Raw genomic sequence first — 25111 nt, forward strand, 5'->3', positions numbered from 1 at the left:
GTTTGCTAGTATTTTGTTGAGAATTTTTGTATCTGTGCTCATCAGGAATATTAGTATGTAGTTTTCTTTTTTGTTGAGCCTTGTTTGCTTTTGGTATGAAGATAATGCTGACCTCATAGAATGAGTTAGGCAGAATTCCCTCCTGTTTAATGTTTTGGAAGAGTTTGAAGAGAATTGGTGTTAGGTCTGTTTTGAAAGTTTGGTAGAATTCGGCAGTGAAGCCATCTGGCCCTGGACTTTTCTTTATTGGGAGTTTTTTAATTACTGCCTCAACTTTTTTTGTTACTGGTCTGTCCAGGTTTTCCATTTCTTCCCATTTCAATCTTGGTAGCTTGTATATGGGTAGCAGTTTATCCATTTCCTCTAGGTTTTCCAGTTTGTTGGTGTATAGTTGTTCATAATAGCTTCTCATGATCTTATGTATTTCTGTGGTATCAATTGTAATGTTTCCTTTTCCATTTCTGATTTTTTATTGGAGTATTTCCTCTTTTTTCTTGGTTAGTCTAGCAAGTGCTTTATCAATTTTATCTTTTCAAAAAACAAAACTTTTTGTTTCATCCATCCTTTGTATTGTTTTTTAAGTCCCAATTTGTCTAGTTCTGCTCTGATCTTTATTATTACTTTCCTTTTACCAATTTGGGGTTTGGCTTGTTTTTGCTTTTCTAGTTCCTTGAGGTACATCATTAAGTTGTTTATTTGAAATCGTAATGATTTTTTGGTATAGGTGCTTGTTGATATAAGCTTCCATCTTAGCACTGCTTTTGCTGTATCTCATGGGTTTCAGTGTGTTGTGTTTTTATTTTTATTTGTTGAGGGAAATTTTTTGATTTCTTCCTTAATTTATTCTTTGCCACCGTAGTCATTTAGGAGCATGTTGTTTAATCACTTATTTTTACAGTTTCAAAAGTTCCTCATGTTGTTGACTTCTAGTTTTATTCCATTGTGGTCTGAGGAAATACTTGATATGACTTCGATTTTTAAAAAATTTGTTGAATCTTATTTTGTGTTCCAACATGGTCATTCCTAGAGAATGTCTATGTGCTGATGAGAATTTGTATTCTGTAACTGTTGTATAAAATGTTCTGTGAATGTTTGTTAGGTCCATTTGGTCTAATGTATAGTTTAAATTCAATGTTTCTTTGTTAATTTTCTGTCTAGATTATCTGTCAGATGCTGGCAGGCGGTGTTGAAGTCCCCAAATGTTGTTGTATTGGCGTCTGTTTCTCCTTTTAGATCTCATAACACTTTATTTATATTAATATATCTGAGTGGCCTGTTGTTGGGTGTATATATGTTTAGAATTGTTATATCCTCTTGCTAGAATTTATCTATTATCATTATATAATGACCTTCATTGTCTCTTTATACTGTTTTTGACTCAAACTCTGTTTTATTTGATATAAGTATAGTGACTTTTGGTTTCCATTTGCATGGACTATCTTTCTCCATCCCTTTGCTTTCAGTCTTATATGTGTTTTTATATGTTAGATGGGTTTCTTGTACCCAGCATATACTTGGGTCATGATTTTTTATCTATTATTAGTCTATATCTTTTCAGTGGAAAGTTTAATCCACTTGCATTCAAAGTTATTCAACAATGAAAACTTCCCAAGTCTAGTGAGAGATGTAGACACCCAGATATAGGTAACTTAGAGATCTCCAAACAGATACAATACAAGAAGGTCTTCCCCACAGCACATTATAGTCATATTGTCAAAAGTAAAAGACAAAGAGTGAATTCTAAAAACAGCAAGAGAAGAATGACTAGTCACCTATAAAGGAACTCCCAGCAAAATAAAATTTTTACCTGTTCACATTCTGATTTACAGAAGGGATTTGAACTTGCTTTGTAAAATAAGCAGATAATTAATGTTGTTTTGTTTTTGTTTCTGTTTGAAAAAGTCTTGATCATCATGAGTGTTAGATTTAAAGATTTTGCAATTCTTATATTTTGGGAGATGCTGCAGTATATACTCAGAAGAACTCCAGGCTGGGATATAGGAAACTTGGATTCCCTTGTGTGAATCTAGCAACCTTTTTCACCCTTAGATAATGCACATGATTACCATTAACTTTCGAATGAAGTGAGCATGGATTTCATTACTTCCAGTTTTTTTAACCACTCCTGATTCCCAGCATAGCTAGTGACATCTCCAAATGGATATTGACAGGTTTTTTTCCTACCCTGGTACCTCTGACTCCTGCCTGCCTTTCTGGGTGCATGGACCACACCAAGGGAGTGGTCTATCTTGAAAGGTGTGAAATGAAACATGTAATTGATTTAAAAATAGTAAACGTTCTTCTTTCCCAGGATCGGTTGCTCCTAGGTAACTCTGAGGAGCAATGAAATGACCAAAGAAAAAGGAATAATATACTACTTTGAGTACAACTGTAATTGTTACACCTTGATACTTATAACCCCCCAAAAACACCCTTTCCTAAACTCCTTACATGCACCTAAATAACACATGTCTTAGCTGGACAACTACCTGGCTTCTTTATTTTCTGTCTTTATGTCCTTGGATAAATTAATTATCTTCTGCAGGTCTCAGTTTCCTCATCTGCAAAGTGGGTATGACAGTATTAGCACCTGTCTCTTAGGGTGGTTGTGGGGATTCAATCAGTTAATACATAAAAACCACAAGAGAGCTGAAATACATTATGTCCTGTATAAGCATTAAGTAATATTACTATAATTATTGTCTTTCTAAAGTTTAACATACTGATGTATTTGGAGTTACTGGATGTGACTCATTTCTAGGGTAAAAAGTTGAATTTTCCTGGCTGTAGTCATTTCAAATTTCATTTAGTAAAAACCCCAACTTTTTTTTGAAACTTTCCACCTGTGCCTGTAAAGTCCATTAAATCCTCTGAAATGGTCCACATCTGCTATGAGCATAGAAGAAATTGTGCAATGAGGGTAGAATGGAAGAGTATTTTTCTTTCAGACCCAATTTCGACACTAATTCATGGCAACCTGATTTGTATTCTTGAGCAAATTATTCCAAATATGAACATTTCAGATGCTAGTCTCTCAACTAAAAAATAATTTGAGAGATTTTTCCAGGAAGAATAACTGCGTCATAGTTTATGCAGCCAACAAATGAAAGGGTGTCATGCTGCGGTCCAAAGGGCGTGGGTGGATGAGCAGAAAGAATACTCGAAGGGCTGTAGGCAGGTGAAAGATGATTTTATTCAACAGCAGCTCTGATCAACAACTTTCTCACACTGTCCATCCTGTCTCAGCTGCTTAGTCTTGTGGCTCCCACACACACAGCTCCCTTGCCTTCAGGGTCAGCAGCTTAACTATTTCTCTCTCTGGGCATGGGCAAGCCAAGCTGGGTCCTGGCTCCCCCATCTGTCTGCAAAGACAGACAGCTCTGACTCTCTGTCTCTGAGCACAAGAGTGCCTCTACAGTGTCAGCAGGGCAATTATACCTTTTACAGACAATAGTGGCTTAGAGCCAAGTGATGAGTTTTCCCTATGTTATAGCAATGGTGGTGAGCTTCTGTTATGTCTACATGGCTATGATAACAAGTAACAAGTGAAGTTATATGCTTGCGCTCTGAACTCACTCACTCTGGATGTTTACCTCTGCCTGTCCTTGACCAAAGCACAGCCATGTTCTTTACAAAGGGGAAGAAAAAGATTTCATACATATTATATAATTTAAGATCATAAACATGTTACTAATCCTTTTTCCATAGGTAAGCTATCTTTCTCAATGATACATTGTAAGATATAGGGTGAATGATAGAAGTCCATGGTATTTACTCTTTTGTTATATTTTGATGCCTATTTTTATTAAGATATTATTTAAGTGCCAGGATTCATTGTTAGCTAATTTGTCTAGCTCTCATTTAATGATAAAGTCACTAGCTACTGAAGTATATAGGGAACTTTATAACCTCTACCCCAAATGACTTTAGACAGTTTTGGTTTAAATGGCTTTTTAAAAAATGGTTTTTCTGTCTTCTCTTGTCTTGTGAGCCATCACTTAGTATCACAGTCCTCTCTGCCTCCAGCAGCATTTGTGATTTGCTGCCTCTGATCTGCTCAAAAGCTGGGTAATCATACTTGTTACAAGTGTGTTTTTCAAAAAAGTTCTGAGTGAAAACCTCAGTCCCTTTTTTCATGTGCTCTAGTGAGGTAGGAGGCAGAACTTGAATCCAGAGGCAAGGTTCAGACACTGGACCAAACTGAGGTCAGGGCAGAAGCACCTCCCCATAAGACGTGCCCATCAGTGTGCCATGTCAGTTCACTATTGCCATGGCAACACCTAGAAGTTACCACCCCTTTCCATGGCAACAGCCCAACAACCCAGAAATTACCACCCTCATCCTAGAAATTTCTGCATAAATCACCCCTTAATTTGCATATAAATCAAGTAGGTTTAAATATGACTGCAGAGCTGCCACTGAGCTGCTACTCTAGGCACACTGCCTACAGGGTAGGCCTGCTCTGCAAGGAGCAGTACCTCTGCTGTTGCTGTAAACTGTTGCTTCAATAAACGTTGCTGTTTAACACCACCAGCTCGCCCTTGAATTCTTTCCCATGCAAAGCCAAGTAGTCTCCTGGGCTAAGCCCCCATTTGGGGGCTTTCCTGTCCTGCATCACTAGTGCCTTGCTGCTCAAAGAGGGGTCCTCAGACCAGCATTGGTATTGCTTTCATTAGAAATGCAGAATGTTGAGCCTCCCTCCAGAACTACTCAATCAGAATCTACATTTTAACAAGATTCCGAAGTGATCTGTGTGCACATTAAAATTTGAGAAGCCCCACTTTAGCACCTCACCTTTGTGACAGTTAATTTTCCTATTGAGATGCTTTTTTAAAAGTCAAAAGATTTATGAAGAGAAACCAGAATAGTGATCCTTTTTTAGCTTACAAATTGTGTCTTACTGTGCTGTATGTTAAAGTGTGGTGAAATATTTTACCTCTAGAAAGACAGGCGATTACAATGTCTAGAAGTGTTTTAATGTTCAGTAATAGGTAACTCATGACCATTTTATTTTCTCTCCCCTAGGATATTCTTGGTGATCTTGGAAGTGTCCGTATCATGGAATCAATCTCTATGATGGGAAGCCCTAAGAGCCTTAGTGAAACTTTTTTACCTAATGGCATAAATGGTATCAAAGATGCAAGGAAGGTCACTGTAGGTGTGATTGGAAGTGGAGATTTTGCCAAATCCGTGACCATTCGACTTATTAGATGTGGCTATCATGTGGTCATAGGAAGTAGAAATCCTAAGTTTGCTTCTGAATTTTTTCCTCATGTGGTAGATGTCACTCATCATGAAGATGCTCTCACAAAAACAAATATAATATTTGTTGCTATACACAGAGAACATTATACCTCCCTGTGGGACCTGAGACATCTGCTTGTGGGTAAAATCCTGATTGATGTGAGCAATAACATGAGGATAAACCAGTACCCAGAATCCAATGCTGAATATTTGGCTTCATTATTCCCAGATTCTTTGATTGTCAAAGGATTTAATGTTATCTCAGCTTGGGCACTTCAGTTAGGACCTAAGGATGCCAGCCGGCAGGTATGTATTTTACATTTTTATTCTTATGTATCTGGTATTTTGTAGTTAAACAACTAAGCAAATATCAAACATTTTAATACCAAACTCTGACACTTTCCAATGATTATCATTTGAAAATTAATTATGAGCACCTGAAGATTAATGTCCTGACCTTGTAAGGGCACATTCCCATTCCCAAAATGATGTGGAAAACTGGGAAAATAACGTGAACGTCATCCAGTTCAACTTGAGAATAAAGCAGATGGGGCACTCTGTCAACACCATTGTGGAACGAGCTTTTATAAGTAAACACATAAAATATGTTTTAAAAATCTTTTAAATGTGCTTATGCATTACAATTAAGCATGATTATAAAACACTTTTATTGTTTTTGTCCATAAAGACAGTTGATTAGATTCCTTAGAAAATAAGTTTCAGTATTATATCATTGTATGCTGTATATCAGAGTCATGATAACCATTTACTTTCCAGTCTTTATTTTAATGACTGGTAAAAGAACATATGCTCTTCTACAGGCTATTTCTGAATCCTTTTTTCTCTTTTGCATATCCACCAAAGTTTAGCAGTGGATATAGAATAAGCAAATTAGAACCAGGACCTGTGAGACAAACCTGAATTTAATAATATGCCCATATTTATACCAATTTTAAATTTTTAACAGAAAAAAATGTGGAACAGTGATTAAATTCAAAATGAGCTACAGAAATAGTCTAAATTTGTATTATGTAGTGTTTATGCCTTTATTTTGAGTGTTTGGTTTATTTTTAGACTTATTATACCGTATTATAATTTATACAAAATTTTTTCCAAATGGGTTTTTAAAAAAGTTTATTCCACCATTGTCACAACTGTAATAAATTAATTTAGAATACTTTTTTCTTATTTGTGTTATAAAAGGACCTCTATTTTAAAAGTTCATAAATGATTATATAATATTCATTCAAATAGGATTTGTCATTCATCTGGCTAATGTTATCCAAGATTAATAATCCAAAGAGTGTTATATTGTCACCATTATGTAAATAGAAACATGCAAATATTTCTATGTGGTCTATTTTAGAGTCCTTATACAAACATCTTCAGGGATATATTTAGGAATTTGTTTTCCCCAAACATTACTTGGAGACTCTATAGCAATATTTTTCTAGCCCTGAATGAGGTGGCCTACCCATTAGTAATAGTAGCTCACTCCAGTAATGAACTTGGTGCTCAATAAATACTTGTTGTTGTAGGCTTTCAAACTATTGAAATCTGTTAGATACTATAATATAGCTGAAAATTCAACAAGTATTTATTCCTCAAGGTCATCACAGGTGATGCTCCGTAAGTGGAGCATGCGATTGCTACCATTTTTATAAACAACAATGGTAATGCTGAGTCTTTTTGTTTTTTCCACAGGTTTATATATGCAGCAACAATATTCAAGCCCGACAACAGGTTATTGAACTTGCCCGCCAGTTGAATTTCATTCCCATTGACTTGGGATCCTTATCATCAGCCAGAGAGATTGAAAATTTACCCCTACGACTCTTTACTCTCTGGAGAGGGCCAGTGGTGGTAGCTATAAGCTTGGCCACATTTTTTTTCCTTTATTCCTTTGTCAGAGATGTGATTCATCCATATGCTAGAAACCAACAGAGTGACTTTTACAAAATTCCTATAGAGATTGTGAATAAAACCTTACCTATAGTTGCCATTACTTTGCTCTCTCTAGTATACCTCGCAGGTCTTCTGGCAGCTGCTTATCAACTTTATTACGGCACCAAGTATAGGAGATTTCCACCTTGGTTGGAAACCTGGTTACAGTGTAGAAAACAGCTTGGATTACTAAGTTTTTTCTTCGCTGTGGTCCATGTTGCCTACAGCCTCTGCTTACCGATGAGAAGGTCAGAGAGATATTTGTTTCTCAACATGGCTTATCAGCAGGTACTGAATGTGCTTGTTATTTATCTGATGCTAGTAAAATACTTTTTATTAGTATAAATTGTAAAACATAAAATTTTACATGCCCTGTAATGGAAATTTGATTTTGATATACTGTGGGAGGGGAAAGAATTGTTCTTTAAACAATGTTTTTGCAAAATAATTATGTGGCTAATTCAAAATTATTTAAGTAAAGGCTGCTACCATCCTTTTCCATACAGAATAAAAGCAGAAAATAGAGGGTTGGGTTCTCCCCCTTTTTCAATGTTATAATCGCAATGAGTGCTTTCAGTATTCAACAATTCATTATTTTAATGTTTTATAATTGGCTGTGCTCCACAAAATGATGAGGCAACTCTCAGTAAATATATACAATAAAATTAGAACCAGTAAAAATACAAAACAGAACAGGAAGACAAGATCAGGAGAAAAAAGTCGAATACACCTCTGCTAAGAGTGTCTACACAGCTTCTCTTTTGGCTTTGAGATTTTCAATACAATGAGAAGGGAGACCCTATTATTTACAAAGCTCTTGTTATCAAAAACCAGAAAAGATAATAGTTCCACGGGTGAAGATTTTCTAGCACTTAGCTCTAAAAAAATAATCTCAGGGAGCACTTCATGGAAGGGGTTTGATTATGAGGTAGACTATGGTTTTCCTCCATAATTCCCAATCCACAGATGTAATTTAAGGGGTTTCCCTGAAGCTGTTTGGTGTAGCATTTCTCAATGAAAGCCAAGAACATTGCACCAAAACAAATGTGTAAAAGCATCTGCATTTTGTAAGGATCGAAGGCATCATAGTCCAAGTATGTGGCATCTAGTACTTAAGCTTGTTTCAACAATAAAACCTAAAATAATATTTTTCTAATTAGTAGATTGATAACCTTTAAACCATTCACTCTCTGAAAAAAAACAACTTCTCTTAATGGGATACTAAGGCTTTTATTGTTGCTCAGTCGGCTCCCTTATCTCCTTCCAGTCATTTGGCCAGATCTCACCTTCTCAGCGAGTCCTATGCTGGATACCATCTTAAATGCCGCTGCCTCTGCCCCAACCAGTATTCCCAATCCTTCTGACTTACCCTGCTCTACCTTTCTTTTTTTAATAACACTTACCATCTTCTAACACACTTGATTTCCATGTTAAAAATACATTTACCAGTGTCTGCCTTCCCCCAACAGAAAGTAAGTTCATGAGAAGAGGGATCTTTGTCTATCTTTTTCACTGATACATACCCAGTGCCTAGATCTGAGCCTAGACATTGTGGACACTCAAACAGCCCATTTGTGGATGAATGAATGAACTGGGAGAGCAGGTAGATTCAGGTTGTAGTCTCCGAGTACACTGGGTAGTGCTGTTTTTCTGTATTGTATAGATATCAAATAAGAAGATGGTAAGAACTCTGTGGCCTCTTTCAAGATGATGGTATGATTGCCTTAGGGAACTAATAGCTAAGAAGCAGCTTTTCGATGTTGTTAAATTTCAAGTATGTTTTGTTAACTGGAATTGGACAAAGTTAAACTGTTGTTAAGTTAGAATCTGTTTTCCATTAATAGATACTTACTTAAATCAAAAATTTCAGCTGAAGGAGTCCAATACTTGATTTATACTCTAATTATATTCTGAATGTAAATAGAACTTCTAAAGATAGTCCCTACACAAAATACCACAAATTCAGAGTTAACTGTCTGACTTGACTATATACACATTATCAATGTAAGGAAAAGACATTTGGAAAAAATACTGCATATAAATGACACAATTGGATAGTTGGGGATCATATTAAATGAGGCAGTTCAAGTGGATAAATGAGCTCCATTGGCCTTTATAGCTAGGGAAATCACAGCTTTCTAGGAAGAGAAGATGAGAAGAAAGATAAAACAGATATATTATTCATGTGATGGAAGAAGATACTGACATAGTTTAGAAATTCCCTGACTGGATCCAAGTTGAACTAAGGCCAGACTATATCCCAGATATTCAACCAAGTTTAAACCAGCTTGTAATAGTACTTCAAAACTAAGTTTAACTGTCAGTAACTTCTTTTGTGTCACCCTAGAACCAACTACTAGGTATTTTATGGTGTTGGACTCCAGAGTCCCTGTAATGATGATGGCAAAGCTTTGCCCCTCTATTCTAGCACGTATACAAGGAAAGAGAAAGTTTTGTCCTCCTTTTGTTTAATTCTCTTTTCCCTTACACCTGGAGCAGTATCATCCAGTAACAGGTTCTCTGTAATGGTTTGTTAGACTGAATTAGTACAACTTAAATATGTCCATATATGACCAGGTTCTTCTTATGCCAAGAGTGAACTCTGTGCTGAATCAGTTAATGTTCTACTAAATAAAGGAAATTCACATTGGCTTTCTTGTTAGGTTCATGCAAATATTGAAAACTCTTGGAATGAGGAAGAAGTTTGGAGAATTGAAATGTATATCTCCTTTGGCATAATGAGCCTTGGCTTACTTTCCCTCCTGGCAGTCACTTCTATCCCTTCAGTGAGCAATGCTTTAAACTGGAGAGAATTCAGTTTTATTCAGGTATGTGGGGTTTTGTTTGGTGAAGGATTGTGCAGGATAGGATTTCCTTGTTAAGAACAACTGCATTTTAAATATGTTCCTTATTAAAAGGGTGCCTTTGAGGCTATATTTATGCATCTAGATACATTATGCTGGAAGCCAGCTTAGGATTGCTCTGGTTAAATAAGTGAAAGACCAGTCAGTATATGATTGTACTGGAAGACTTTGACAGCACTGCCTTCCAGTATACTATGTTAAGAATGAAAAAGTTATCTTAAAAGAGAAAAAAAAAATGAAAGTTGGGAAGGATGAGCTTAGATCAAATTTAATGTTGAAAGTCAATTTATTATTAGCCAAGTGAATGAAAAATTATTTTACGTTTTGAGTCATCTTGATTTGTCCAGAAAAATCTTATTAATTTGAACTCAAGTGGGGATGTCAATCTGAATATTTTAAAGAAATGTGTGTATATATACACACACATACAAACAAAAGCAGTGGCAAACTAGGTAACTAGAGTAATGGATTATAACATGCAACCAGCCTTAAGAATTTTGTTAGTATACCAGTAGTATACTAATATGTATGGATGTCTGTAAAGGGATTTCAAACCACCATTGTATTCTTTAATAAGTTAAACATTCACCCTCTCCAATAATATCTAAATAATAAGGTTGCATATTTTAAAAATATATAACTGAAACATAGACCCTTCCTATATTTTCACAAAATCTGTACTGGTTGTATCCAAATGGTTTACAGCATAGTAGACAGATTCATGTCCTTTGGTGGTACACTTAAGTTTTGTTTCATTTCATTGCTTATTTGCTTGTTTTTTTTTTTAGGTCCTGTAAAAATCTCATTCAAAGCAGGGCCAAAATGCTTATCTGAATTTATTTTTCCTTTTTGAAGAAAAGGGAGAGTACTTTCCCAACAGCTAGTTTAATCATACCCGAAAAGAAATAGAAGGTTCTAGACAGATGCAAATTATCATTATAAATTTAGATGAGTAATTGCAAATATTTTGCCTGCTGGAGGGTTGATATTTTCCAGTAAAGTTAGACATTACATCACTATACTGATGTAATATTACTTTTATATAACAGACTATTCTTCAAAGTAAGCAGTCTTAAACATAATAATTTAGCGAACTAAAGAATGATGAGCTTTTAGAATTTAAACTGTAAAGTGCCTAACTGAAGTATTCTTAATAAACTCTGTATTTTAATTGTTGTTTATATTAATACTGCAGGATTTTTCATATTTGCCTATTAACCAGTGTGTATATATGTGTGTGTGCCCATGAGGATGCTCATTAATTTTAATTTAATTTAATTAATTTTAATAATTTTAAATTAGTTTATTTAATTTTATCATATGTCTGTTTATGTATTAACAGTGATGTGTCACCTAACAATAGGGAACGTTCTGAGCAATGAGTCGTTAGGCAGTTTTATCATGTGAACATCATAGAGCATATTTATACAAACCATGACCTATTGCTCCCAGGCTACAAACCTGTACAGCATGTTACTGTACTGAATACTACAGGCACTTGTAACACAATGGTAAATATTTGTGTATCTAAACATATCTAAACATAGAAAAGGTACAGTAAAAATAAGGCATATAATCTTATGGGACCACTGTTGTATATGCAGTCCATAGTTGACCAAAATGCCTTTATGTGGTACATGACTATATTTATGTGTATGTGTATACACACACACATACATACACATTTCTTTAATACACAACTGGTGGGAATGTGAATAATTTTTATAAAGAAGAGTTTAGCAGTATGTATCAGTACCCTTAAGGAAAAGCTAGATGTTTTGACCAATAATCCTACTATTAGAAACCAGTCCTAAGAAAATAAATCAAAATATGGAAAATGGCCTAACATGACATTTATAGTTGAGGAAAGTTGGAAACAGTAAATTATCAACAAAAAGGAATGGTTTAATAAATTATGCACATCCATTCAATAGAATATTATACAGTATTAATGTCATTTTCATATTTAATGACATGAGGAAAATGTTCTGGATAAAATAAATGAAGTAGTAAGAATATTAAACTGTATGCAGTAGGGCCTTATTTGTGTAACATAAGGTGTGCATATAAATAATAAGTATATATGCATATATAAAAATATTAACATTATTTAATTCAGTAGAGGACAAAGGTTAACTTGATAATTTAAGACAAAATAGTTTTATCAAAATATAAACACGGTGTATCTTGATAGTTTAATTTATGAGTTTCAGTCATTTGTTTCTTATTCTTTGTTTCTTTTCCTTCCTCTCCTGGCCCAAGTCTACACTTGGATATGTCGCTCTGCTCATAAGTACTTTCCATGTTTTAATTTATGGATGGAAACGAGCTTTTGAAGAAGAGTACTACAGATTTTATACACCACCAAACTTTGTTCTTGCTCTTGTTTTGCCCTCAATTGTAATTCTGGGTAAGATTATTTTATTCCTTCCATGTATAAGCCGAAAGCTAAAACGAATTAAAAAAGGCTGGGAAAAGAGCCAATTTCTGGAAGAAGGTATTGGAGGAACAATCCCTCATGTCTCCCCAGAGAGGGTCACAGTAATGTGATGATAAATGGTGTTCACAGCTGCCATATAAAGTTCTACTCATGCCATTATTTTTATGACTTCTACGTTCAGTTACAAGTATGCTGTCAAATTATCGTGGGTTGAAACTTGTTAAATGAGATTTCAACTGACTTAGTGATAGAGTTTTCTTCAAGTTAATTTTCACAAATGTCATGTTTGCCAATATGAATTTTTCTAGTCAACATATTATTGTAATTTAGGTATGTTTTGTTTTGTTTCGCACAACTGTAACCCTGTTGTTACTTTATATTTCATAATCAGGCAAAAATACTTACAGTTAATAATATAGATATAATGTTAAAAACAATTTGCAAACCAGCAGAATTTTAAGCTTTTAAAATAATTCAATGGATATACATTTTTTTCTGAAGATTAAGATTTTAATTATTCAACTTAAAAAGTAGAAATGCATTATTATACATTTTTTTAAGAAAGGACACATCATGTTAACATCTAGGTAAGGCTGCATGATAGCATTCCTATATTTCTCTCATAAAATAGGATTTGAAGGATGAAATTAATTGTATGAAGCAATGTGATTATATGAAGAGACACAAATTAAAAAGACAAATTAAACCTGATATTATATTTAAAATATATTCGAGACATGAAATACATACTGATAATACATACCTCATGAAAGATTTTATTCTTTATTGTGTTACAGAGCAGTTTCATTTTCATATTAATATACTGATCAGGAAGAGGATTCAGTAACATTTGGCCTCCAAAACTGCTATCTCTAATACGGTACCAATCCTAGGAACTGTATACTAGTTCCTACTTAGAACAACAGTATCAAGTTTGCGCACAAGTAATCTGTCAGCTGACCTTTGTCGCACCTTAACCAGTCACCACTTGCTATGGTATAGGATTATACTGATGTTCTTTGAGGGATTCTGATGTGCTAGGCATGGTTCTAAGTACTTTACTTGTATTATCCCATTTAATACTTAGAACAACCCTGTGAGATAAGTAGTTATTATCCTCATTTTACACATGAGGGACCGAAGGATAGAAAAGTTCTTTTTCAAAGGTCATGCAGTTAATAAATGGCAGAGTGAGCATTCAAGTCCAGGTAGTCATATTCCAGAGGCCACGGTTTTAACCACTAGGCTCTAGACTCCTGCCGCGCCCCTATGCATTATGTTCACAATGCCAATCTAGATGCTTCCTCTTTTGTATAAAGTCACTGACGTTCTTTAGAGTGGGTTGGGTGCATCCAAAAATGTACAAAAATTTTATTATAATAAACTTATTACTGCTTGTAGGGTAATTCACAGTTACTTACCCTATTCTTGCTTGGAACATGAGCCTGGAGACCCATGGCAGTCCATATGCCTCCCTATGCAGTGAAGGGCCCTAGCAGTGTTAACAAATTGCTGAGATCCCACGGAGTCTTTCAAAAATCTCTGTAGAGTTGGTCTTCTCCTTTTCTCTTCCTGAGAAGTTCTCCTGCCTGCATAACCATTCATTAGGGAGCACTTTACAAGCATGAAGGATATTAGGGTAAGTGGCTAATTATAAATCTACTCTAGAGACATATAATCATACAGATTATTCATAAAATTTTTCAGTGCTGTCCTTCCACATTTAATTGCATTTTGCTCAAACTGTAGAATGCCCTACATTCCCCCCACCCCAACTTGCTATTTCCTTATTAAAATAGAAAATTATAGGCAAGATACAATTATATGCATTCCTCTTCCTGAAATTATAACATTTCTAAACTTACCCACATAGGTACTACTGAATCCAACTGCCAACAATAAAAAGACTTTTATTTAGTAGAGGCTACCTTTCCCACCAGTGACTCTTTTTCTACAACTGCCTTGTCAGTTTAGTAATTCACTTATGATTTTCTAATGTTCTCTTGGTGAATTTTATTATCTTGTACCGTCCTTTTTTTTTTTTTAAAGACAGAGTCTTGCTCTGTCACCCAGGCTGGAGTGCAGTAGCACGATCTCGGCTCACTGCAAGCTCTGCCTCCCGGGTTCACGCCATTCTCCTGCCTCAGCCTCCCGAGTAGCTGGGACTACAGGTGCCCGCCACCATGCCCGGCTGATTTCTTTTTGTATTTTTAGTAGAGACGGAGTTTCACCGTGTTAGCCAGGATGGTCTCGATCTCCTGACCTCGTGATCTGCCCGCCTTGGCCTCCCAAAGTGCTGGGATTACAGGTGTGAGCTACCGCGCCCGGCCTATTATCTTGTACTTTCTAACTGAGCCCTCTATTTTCTTTATTTTAATAATATTTCTCCCCACTTGAGAATCACTTGTTAGTTCTTGGTAGGAATTCAGTTGGGCAATGATAACTTTTATGGGCAAAAACATTCTATTATAGTGAACTAATGAAAATAACAGCGTATTTTCAATATTTTCTTATTCCTTAAATTCCACTCTTTTAACACTATGCTTAATCACTTAATGTGAAAATGAAATGAAATATTCCTAAAAGTTAAATGACTATTAAAGCATATATTGTTGCATGTATATATTAAGTAGCCAATACTCTAAATAAAAATACCACTGTTACAGATAAATGGGGCCTTTAAAAATATGAAAAACAAACTTGTGAAAATGTATAAAAGATGCATCTGTTGTTTCAAATGGCACTATCTTCTTTTCAGTACTACAAAAACAGAATAATTTTGAAGTTTTAGAATAAATGTAATATATTTACTATAATTCTAAATGTTTAAATGCTTTTCTAAAAATGCAAAACTATGATGTTTAGTTGCTTTATTTTACTTCTATGTGATTATTTTTCTTAATTGTTATTTTTTATAATCATTATTTTTCTGAACCATTCTTCTGGCCTCAGAAGTAGGACTGAATTCTACTCTTGCTAGGTGTGAGAAAGTGGTGGTGAGAACCTTAGAGCAGTGGAGATTTGCTACCTGGTCTGTGTTTTGAGAAGTGCCCCTTAGAAAATTAAAAGAATGTAGAAAAGATACTCAGTCTTAATCCTATGCAAAAAAAAAATCAAGTAATTGTTTTCCTGTGAGGAAAATAACCATGAGCTGTATCATGCTACTTAGCTTTTATGTAAATATTTCTTATGTCTCCTCTATTAAGAATATTTAAAATCATATTTAAATATGAATCTATTCATGCTAACATTATTTTTCAAAACATACATGGAAATTTAGCCCAGATTGTCTACATATAAGGTTTTTATTTGAATTGTAAAATATTTAAAAGTATGAATAAAATATATTTATAGGTATTTATCAGAGATGATTATTTTGTGCTACATACAGGTTGGCTAATGAGCTCTAGTGTTAAACTACCTGATTAATTTCTTATAAAGCAGCATAACCTTGGCTTGACTAAGGAATTCTACTTTCAAAAATTAATCTGATAATAGTAACAAGGTATATTATACTTTCATTACAATCAAATTATAGAAATTACTTGTGTAAAAGGGCTTCAAGAATATATCCAATTTTTAAATATTTTAATATATCTCCTATCTGATAACTTAATTCTTCTAAATTACCACTTGCCATTAAGCTATTTCATAATAAATTCTGTACAGAGTTTCCCCCCAAAAAAGAGATTTATTTATGAAATATTTAAAGTTTCTAATCTGGTATTTTAAATAAAGTATCATAAATGTAATAAGTAAATATTTAGGAATACTGTGAACACTGAACTAATTATTCCTGTGTCAGTCTATGAAATCCCTGTTTTGAAATAAGTAAACAGCCTAAAATGTGTTGAAATTATTTTGTAAATCCATGACTTAAAACAAGATACATACATAGTATAACACACCTCACAGTGTTAAGATTTATATTGTGAAATGAGACGCCCTACCTTCAATTGTTCATCAGTGGGTAAAACAAATTCTGATGTACATTCAGGACAAATGATTAGCCCTAAATGAAACTGTAATAATTTCAGTGGAAACTCAATCTGTTTTTACCTTTAAACAGTGAATTTTACATGAATGAATGGGTTCTTCACTTTTTTTTTAGTATGAGAAAATTATACAGTGCTTAATTTTCAGAGATTCTTTCCATATGATACTAAAAAATGTTTTGTTCAGCCTAACATACTGAGTTTTTTTTAACTTTCTAAATTATTGAATTTCCATCATGCATTCATCCAAAATTAAGGCAGACTGTTTGGATTCTTCCAGTGGCCAGATGAGCTAAATTAAATCACAAAAGCAGATGCTTTTGTATGATCTCCAAATTGCCAACTTTAAGGAAATATTCTCTTGAAATTGTCTTTAAAGATCTTTTGCAGCTTTGCAGATACCCAGACTGAGCTGGAACTGGAATTTGTCTTCCTATTGACTCTACTTCTTTAAAAGCTGCTGCCCATTACATTCCTCAGCTGTCCTTGCAGTTAGGTGTACATGTGACTGAGTGTTGGCCAGTGAGATGAAGTCTCCTCAAAGGAAGGCAGCATGTGTCCTTTTTCATCCCTTCATCTTGCTGCTGGGATTGTGGATATAACAGGAGCCCTGGCAGCTGTCTCCAGAGGATCAAAGCCACACCCGAAGAGTAAGGCAGATTAGAGACCAGAAAGACCTTGACTACTTCCCTACTTCCACTGCTTTTTCCAGCGTTTAAGCCATTGTAAATCTGGGTGTGTTACATGAAGTGAAAATTAATTCTTTCTGCCCTTCAGTTCTTTATCCTGATACCATTTAACACTGTCTGAATTAACTAGACTGCCATAATTCTTTCTTTTGAAAGCTTTTAAAGGATAATGTGCAATTCACATTAAAATTGATTTTCCATTGTCAATTAGTTATACTCATTTTCCTGCCTTGATCTTTCATTAGATATTTTGTATCTGCTTGGAATATATTATCTTCTTTTTAACTGTGTAATTGGTAATTACTAAAACTCTGTAATCTCCAAAATATTGCTATCAAATTACACACCATGTTTTCTATCATTCTCATAGATCTGCCTTATAAACATTTAAATAAAAAGTACTATTTAATGCTTTAACTTCTGTTTTGAAATGTTGTATACACGTGGATTTTTTTCTCACTGAATAATAATTCTAGTATTTGATGGAGGCCTTCTAATACTTTTCTGAGTTATTTCTTTTCAGAAGCATCCAGAAAGCAATACATGTGATAGTTATGGAGGGGTTTTGTTTGTTTTTACTAAAATAGTCATTTAGAAAAACCTCCATTTACATTTATTTTATTACATTATTTCATTTTACTAGCATTCATTAAGCATCTTTAAATCAGAACACACACAATATTCAAGCTATTCTGTAAACTCCCTGTAGCAGAAATTTTGTCTTATTTACTACTAAATCCCCAGTATCTAGTATAATGTGATCTATGATGGATACTAAAGAGATATTATAATAAATAATTACTCATTTTTACAGAAAATTATGTTTTTTATCATCCCGCATCCATGCAGCCATGCCTACATCCTCTTGCCTCTTCCTCATGCCTTGCCTCCTGGCCAGTGGCCTAGCGCTACCCTGTTGTCCTAAAGAGTTTCTGCTGCTGCTGCCACTACCACCACCACCACACTGCTATATGTTGAGGAGTCCTGTACACTGTGCCACTGACAAGGAGTAACTGACCTTTGTGCCTGTGCACCAGATCTGTCTGTGGAGGTTCTGGCTTCCCCAGCTGCTGCCTGGAAATGCTTAGGTGCTAATATCCTGAGAGGAGGATTGTCAGGTAAAATACAGGACTCTCAGTTAAATTTGAATTGCAGACAAACAATAAATTACTTTTTATTATAAGCATGGGCTTTTTAAAATTTTTCTAAATCTGGCAACCCTACTTAAGGAGTGAACTTTGATCAAGGAGGTACAGCACAAAATGAAGCTAGTAGATAAATTCTCCCTTCCTTTCCCCCAGATAGGCTGTTCTAAAGTGCAATAATTCATAAGACCTTCATGAAAATATCCTCAAAGACCGAGCAATTAACTGCACTTGTTGCAAAGCTATGAAAAGCTCACTAACACCTGTGTTTGTGTTCCCTTCTCCTACTGCCTCACTTCCATGTTTTTCCTCACTTCTGTTTCTCAGAGATAGTACTCCCCATAGAGTGGCAGCAGGTGAGTGTTGGTGTTGTTTGTTTATGGCAGGCTTGGGGAACCTAGACTAGTACAGTACTTTTGGTAGTGGATTCTTCTAATGGGAAGTGAAACAAGAGACAAATGATGACTTTGAGAAAGTCAGGCACAGGACCCTGCAGACTCAAAATCCAGATTTGTTGAGACCCCTGAGAGTAGAAAAACCCCTCAGGGGCAGATTCACATTGATCAAATGTACAGTCATACACTGTTAAATCAAAATAGTAACTCAGCACTACTGTGTGAAATATCAGTGTCCTGTAGGCGAGAATACCATTTGTGCCTTGATTAAACATACTTTATTCTTGAATCTGCTGTTTATAAGAATTGAAGTTATAATTCAAAAGATACTGGGATCTGTTATGGGCTGAACTGTGTTTCCTCAAAATTGATACATTGAAATCCTAACTCCCACACTACCTCAGAATGTATTTGGAGATAGGATCTTTAAAGAGGTAAAGTGAGGTCATACAGTTGGGCCCTAATCCAGTATGACTGGTGTCCTCATAAGAAGAGGAGATTAGGAATCAGGCATGCACAGAGGGAAGACCACGTGAAGTAAAAGGGAGAAGACGGCATGCCAAGGAGAGATGCCTCAAGATGAAACCAATCCTGCCAACACCTTAGTCTTCAACTTCTAGCCTCCAGAACTGTAACAAAATAAATTTCTGTTGTTAAAGCCACCCAGTCTGTGGTATTTGTTACAGCAGTCTTCAAAAACTAATACAAGGTTCATAGAATCAAAACAAGTCAATTTAGATATAGAACTCAAATAATTAATGTCATTGGAACAAACTTGTCTGATTAATCTTGCTCCACAACAAAGACAGTTCTATCCTGGGGTTATTGCACTATAACTACCCACCATTTAAACACAATAAATAGTTGTTCTAAAATCTCGGGAACATTTTTTTTCATATAATTATTCCCATGTCATGGAACTGAAGCTTTGGGTAAAAGTAGCGCTTTATAAATTCTTCTTTTAATTTTTTTTACTTTCAATTTGTTTACTTTTCCACTAAACACGAGTAGTTCCTGCAGCTTCCTACTTAAAAATCACTTGCAGTTTGGGTTATTGTTAGTATATTTTTCATTAGAATGGTTGACTTTAGGGGTGACTATTCTTTTACTTTCGTTTTCTGTTCCACGTGCTTATTCTTCCCAAATGTACATTAATGATTCTGTTGGAAAGAGGTAATTACTTTTGTTTTGTTTTTAGGCTTTGTTTCTGTGCTGTCAACCTGAAAAAGTTTTTTAAAACAGTGAAGTATAGGCTGGGAGCGGTGGCTCACGCCTGTGATCCTAGCACTTTGGGAGGCCAAAGTGGGCAGATCGTTTGAACCCAGGAGTTCAAGACCAACCTGGGCAATATGGTGAAACCCCATCTCTACAAAAAATAACAAAAATTAGCCAGACACGGTGGCACACACTTGTAGTTCCAGCTGCTCGCGAGGCTAAGGTGGGAGGTGGGAGGTGGGAGGATCACCTGAGCCCAGGGAGGTCAGGGCTGCAGTGAGCAGAGATCATGCCACTGCACCCCAGCCTGGGTGACAGAGTGAGACCCTGTCTCAAAAAAAAAAAAAATTAAGTATAATAAATTCTGGTTTCGTATGCATTTCTTCTCTTACAGAATTTCCCTAAAGCTAACCTACTAAAAACTATGACTAGATTTCATATGTGCTATAAACATTCTTTATTTAAAATAAATTACTCTAATTCAGAAAGGAATAACATTTGCTTGCACATTTACAACATCTGGCATTAGAGGCTATAAAATTCATATATAGTCTCAAATACTTATTAGACATATTCTTAATTCAAGAATATATAATTATTCATATGATTAGAAGTAATTATAATTTTACTAAACATTGCTAATTAGGCAGAGTACAAACAAGAAAAAGTCAGAAGGAAAATAGAACCACAATTTGCAATATATTTATTTTAAAACATTTTTAGCTTTGTTACTTTTAAAAGTAAAACTTGTAAGTCAATATATTATTAAAACTACTAGTTAATCTTTAAGTCTACAGGTGCTACTAAGAAATTGCAATTTGTAACTTAACAGAGATATTAAATTCTGCAGAATTGTTACCACATTCAAGCATTTCTATTCTGTAGGTATAACTCATTTCTCATGTTTCTCTGCTATTTATCTTTTTGCTGAAATAATTTACTCCTTCAGTAGTCATTTCACCCTTTCACCCTTCTGTGTTTTTGTGTCATAACAGAAGAATCACTAAATAATGATTAAAATTAAGTCAACATACCAAATATAAAGTTAAAGCTTTTATGAAGCTTAATCTTTGTGCACTTACCAAGAAGAAAAGTAAACCCACTATTATTTGGGAACAAAGGACTTGGAAAATCCACGAATGGAATAATTAGTGAAAACCAGTTTTATGGATGCTGTTAAAACTACTCCAAAGCAATAATAATGACAACACACATAAACATACACACACACACACGAGCAGTGCTTCTCAAATTTTGATGTGAGGCTGAGGATCTTGAGAGATCAGAATCTCAGAATGGAGATTCTGAGTCAGTAGGTCCACCAGGCAGCAAGAGAGTCTCCATTCCTAACAGAGTCCCTAGTAATGCCGGTGCAAGTAGCCCAAGGACCCCATTTTGAGTAGCAAGGACCTGGAGTATTTACCTTACTTTGGATAACTTACAAAATGCTTTAATTTGGCTTCAAATCAAAATAAAAAGTAATTTATAATCCTTGAAATCTTTTAATGAACATTTTTTGAGTAACTAGTATGATATGGACCAGGAAGTCCCAAAGTATGTTCTCCAGACCAATAGCATCAACATTGTCTGGGAACTGGTTAAAAGCACATATCCTTGGGCCTCACCCAGACTCACTGAAGCAGAGACTCTGCAGGTAGGGCTTGAGATTCTGTTTTAACTATTTCTCCAGATGATTCTGATACACATTAGGTTTAGAAAACTACTGCTCTAGACAGTATGCTGAGGGTCTGGGGTGCATATCAAAGTGACTCTCAAGAATCTCAGTACAGTAGGAAGGGGTCCAATTGCTGAACCAGTTGATACCATTAAGTATGTGATGAGTACAAAAACAGAATGACAGACAAGGTTGCACCCAACACAGCAAAGGATGTAAAGGTTTCCTAGAAAATGTCATGTGAACTGAATTTCATAGGGATTAGCCATCTGAAGACGGTGGCATGTACAACATAATACAAATGTTATGCGGGAGGAAACCTGCTGGCACCTTTCGAAAACTGCAGTAATTCACCCAAGATGGCTGGCTGTGGGGTGTTTGAAGACTCCTCTACCCTTGTCCTTCTCACCTGTCCATGAGTAAAACAAATACCGTTAGAGCTAGAAAAAAAAAATTACAAATCTGAGTCTATTAACTTGCCAAGCAAGAGAACTTACTCCATAAAGAATTTCACTGAGGAGGGAAAGTCAGGGGTTTTAAATGTTAGAAGTGGGGAGCTTATGGGGCTTATGCTAATTAAGCATTGGAAACTGGCACTCTGGATATAGGGCAGAATGAATATATAGGTCTCTACACCGTTGGTTAAATAAAATAAATATCCCATTGTTCACTAGTCAGGAAAGTCTCTTCAGTTAGGTCCAGTGAGGAAGGTGCCTGTCTAAGGTTACTGAGGCTTAAAGACCCTTATCAGCTTCAGCCTGTGGTGTTAAAATACAAGAGTCAGTTGATGTCTCCTAGGCAAGCTCTACTTTAAGTGGAAATTTTTCCTTTCCCCTCCCTCCTCTTCATCTTTCCTGATCCTGAGATGCTAGGATGACCACATAAAGGATATGCAAATAATCCAATTGTCAGCTCTCTGCCACCATCTTGGTTTGGGGTGCCATTCCACAGGATTCCATTGTATTCATCCAAGTAGTTTCAGTCTCCTTTTGATGTGGTTTACTTGGACTGTGTAACAGCAATTTAAGTCATATGAATAAAACACTTAACATGCTTTGCACTTTCCCTAGGTGGAAGCAACCTTAGACCTACTAAACTGCCCTCTAGATGTAATAAGGCCTAAGAGTGGTTCTAAAGATATCTATCAGTAGCTAGGCAGCAGAGTGGTGCAGCAGAAGCATGCTGGGCCCATAAAGATACCAATGAGTAGCTGTAGAGATGAAAGAAAAACAAAAAGAATGTGGAAGCCTAGGCAAGGGGGTTGTAAAAAGAGGAGAGGGGTCAACAGTGTAAAATACTACAGACTAGTACAACAGGATGAGAACTGAAAAGTGTTAATAGACTTTGACCCCAAGTGTTGGTGATCTCACAGTTTCAGAAGGCTGAGGATGAGAAAAGCGGAAGAATGACTAGAAGTGTGGAAACAGGTGCTAGAAATGCTCATTACTCTCAACAAAACTTGGTCTCTTCGGCTAGGATTTACAATCAAATGCTGCCAGTCCTAATCTAGTGTTCCCATTTTTCTTTTAGGGCCAGAAATATTCAACGTCTGAGGCAGAAGGAACCTTCAAAATCACTTATCAACCTCATTCTAGAAATGAGGAGAGAAGCTCTGAGAAGTGAAGTAATATTTATTTTCATTGAATTTATATGTAATTTTAAATTCATAAATTCTATGGAAGATACAAAAATGCACGTTTAAATCTTGAATAATTTTTGAAAGTTTAAAAAAACAGATTAAAAGAGTTAGAGTTTTTTAAATTTTCAGTTATGGTGTTTGAGTTATTAAATTATACTGATGATCATCATGAGAAGCTTTCCATTATAGTCTTGACCCTTCTTGTATTATTATTCAGTCTACAATGGATAGGCAACAACATGTCAACTGAAAAATCATAAGATCTATAAATTTAGAAAGGAGACTTTGTTTCTTATAATGAGTTACAACCTGCAGGCTGGCCATTCTGCAGGCTGGGAAGCCCAGGCTCCCACAGAGACAGTCAACAGGCACTTTGAAGGAGGTGGAGTTGGAGCAGAAGCTTTATGCTGAATGAGTTGGCTAAACAGACATATTCAACAGATTGTAAGAAGAGCTGTGAATCTTCACTAAGAGGGGTGCTGAATAAACATGCATGTGACATGCATCCCATGCTCACTGTGGAGTGGAAACTTAACATTTAAATGCATTACAGTCCCTATACATCAAAAGGAGAAGCAGAGACATGAATGTACTAGTGCTCAGTCTCTGTAAACCTGCCAGAACCAGTCCATAGTGGGTGGTCTTTTATCAGGGGAAAGTTACTGAATCAGTCCCTTGTCCAATCAAACCTGCAGTTATGACTTGTGGAACAGGAGGGTCTTGTTAGTCAACATCTGGCCATGGATGAGCTGCAATTATTTCAATATTGCTTATGTCGAGGGCAGTTCTTATTTAACAGCTAGAGAAAAATAAAAACATTGCAGCAGTTAAAACAAAGGTTATTCTTTAAGTGTAGGTATGAGTGACTTAACTCTTGCCTGGCATGGCCTTAGGTCTTGCTTATAATTTGTTATTGCTACAGAGTCCATTCTGTTAGCCTTCTGATCTCCATTTTAACATTAATGCTCGTCAGTTGTTGAGTCTAAGCCCTCAAAGGGAGGGGGAGCCGAGCTTGGTGGCATGTGCACCTGTACTCCCAGCTATTCCCGAGGCTGAAGCGGGAGGATCGTTTGAGCCAGAGGTTGGAGGTTGCAGAGCTACGATCCTGCCACTGCACTCCAGCCTGGGGGACACAGTGAGACCCTGTCTCAAAAAACCAGGGGTGAGGGGGACGCGAAAAGGGAGAAGGTAGGGGGGTATAGCGAGGCGTGTCCGTCCTTCCGTCCCGTCAGGGCGAGGAATTCAGCTTTTAAGGTTTATCGGGGGTCCCCTTGGCCAAAAGGGGGTCCGTTCAGTCGGTTGTGGGGCTTAGGATTTAATTTTTAGTTCTCAAACAGTAATAAAGATAATGATAATCTTGACCATACGGGATGCTGTGCCAAGCACCACTTAACAAACACTGTCATCTCATTCAATCCTCACAACAGTCCTATTTTACAGATGAGAAAAGTGAGACTTAAAGGGATAACTCGCTCTAGATTCAATAAACTGACTCAAAAGCCTTTTAACATTCTGTACAATACCTTTTATGTTTGTTTATTTAACTGTCCAGTTGGGCCACTAAAGTACAGATAAAAACTGGGGAATGTAAGCGAGACTGGTCACTTCCCTGGGGTGAGAGAAACGCTTTCAACACTATCCGTCGTCCATCGTATCACGCCTAACGTATCCCATAGACATCCCTCACCCCTCCACCCACTCATGCCTGTTTGAAGCAAGACTATGAAGACCGAAACACACCGGGAGCCTAAGGCACCACTCCCCGCTACCTACCGAGGTGCATCCTGCAGGCTCCTTACCGCAAGCCTGCAAACTCGCCCTGCCGGGCGCGCAGTGCAATTAGGCTTTGGGGTGGTTTGGCTCTCC

General features: G+C 36.0%; 1 protein-coding gene across 6 annotated transcripts in view; it reads left to right on the top strand.

Annotated features, from left to right (window-relative positions):
• Window positions 1-23373, top strand: part of STEAP2 (STEAP2 metalloreductase) — a 31639-nt gene extending 8266 nt beyond the window's left edge. For 2 of the 6 annotated variants that reach the window (XM_527812.9, XM_016945219.4), the window contains exons 2-6: window positions 5026-5550; window positions 6949-7476; window positions 9852-10016; window positions 12315-12462; window positions 16867-17593. In XM_527812.9, coding sequence (XP_527812.8) covers window positions 5059-5550; window positions 6949-7476; window positions 9852-10016; window positions 12315-12462; window positions 16867-16898 — 1365 coding nt within the window. In that variant the 5' untranslated portion in view covers window positions 5026-5058 and the 3' untranslated portion in view covers window positions 16899-17593. Of the gene's footprint in view, window positions 1-5025; window positions 5551-6948; window positions 7477-9851; window positions 10017-12314; window positions 14132-16866; window positions 17594-23136 lie in introns of those variants that run through there. The other 4 variants (XM_016945218.4, XM_054655940.2, XR_010158582.1 and 1 more) reach the window with 3 other exon arrangements.
• The last annotated feature ends 1738 nt before the right edge of the window (window positions 23374-25111 follow it).

Source organism: Pan troglodytes, chromosome 6 (assembly GCF_028858775.2).
Source record: "Pan troglodytes isolate AG18354 chromosome 6, NHGRI_mPanTro3-v2.0_pri, whole genome shotgun sequence".
Taxonomy (NCBI): domain Eukaryota; kingdom Metazoa; phylum Chordata; class Mammalia; order Primates; family Hominidae; genus Pan; species Pan troglodytes.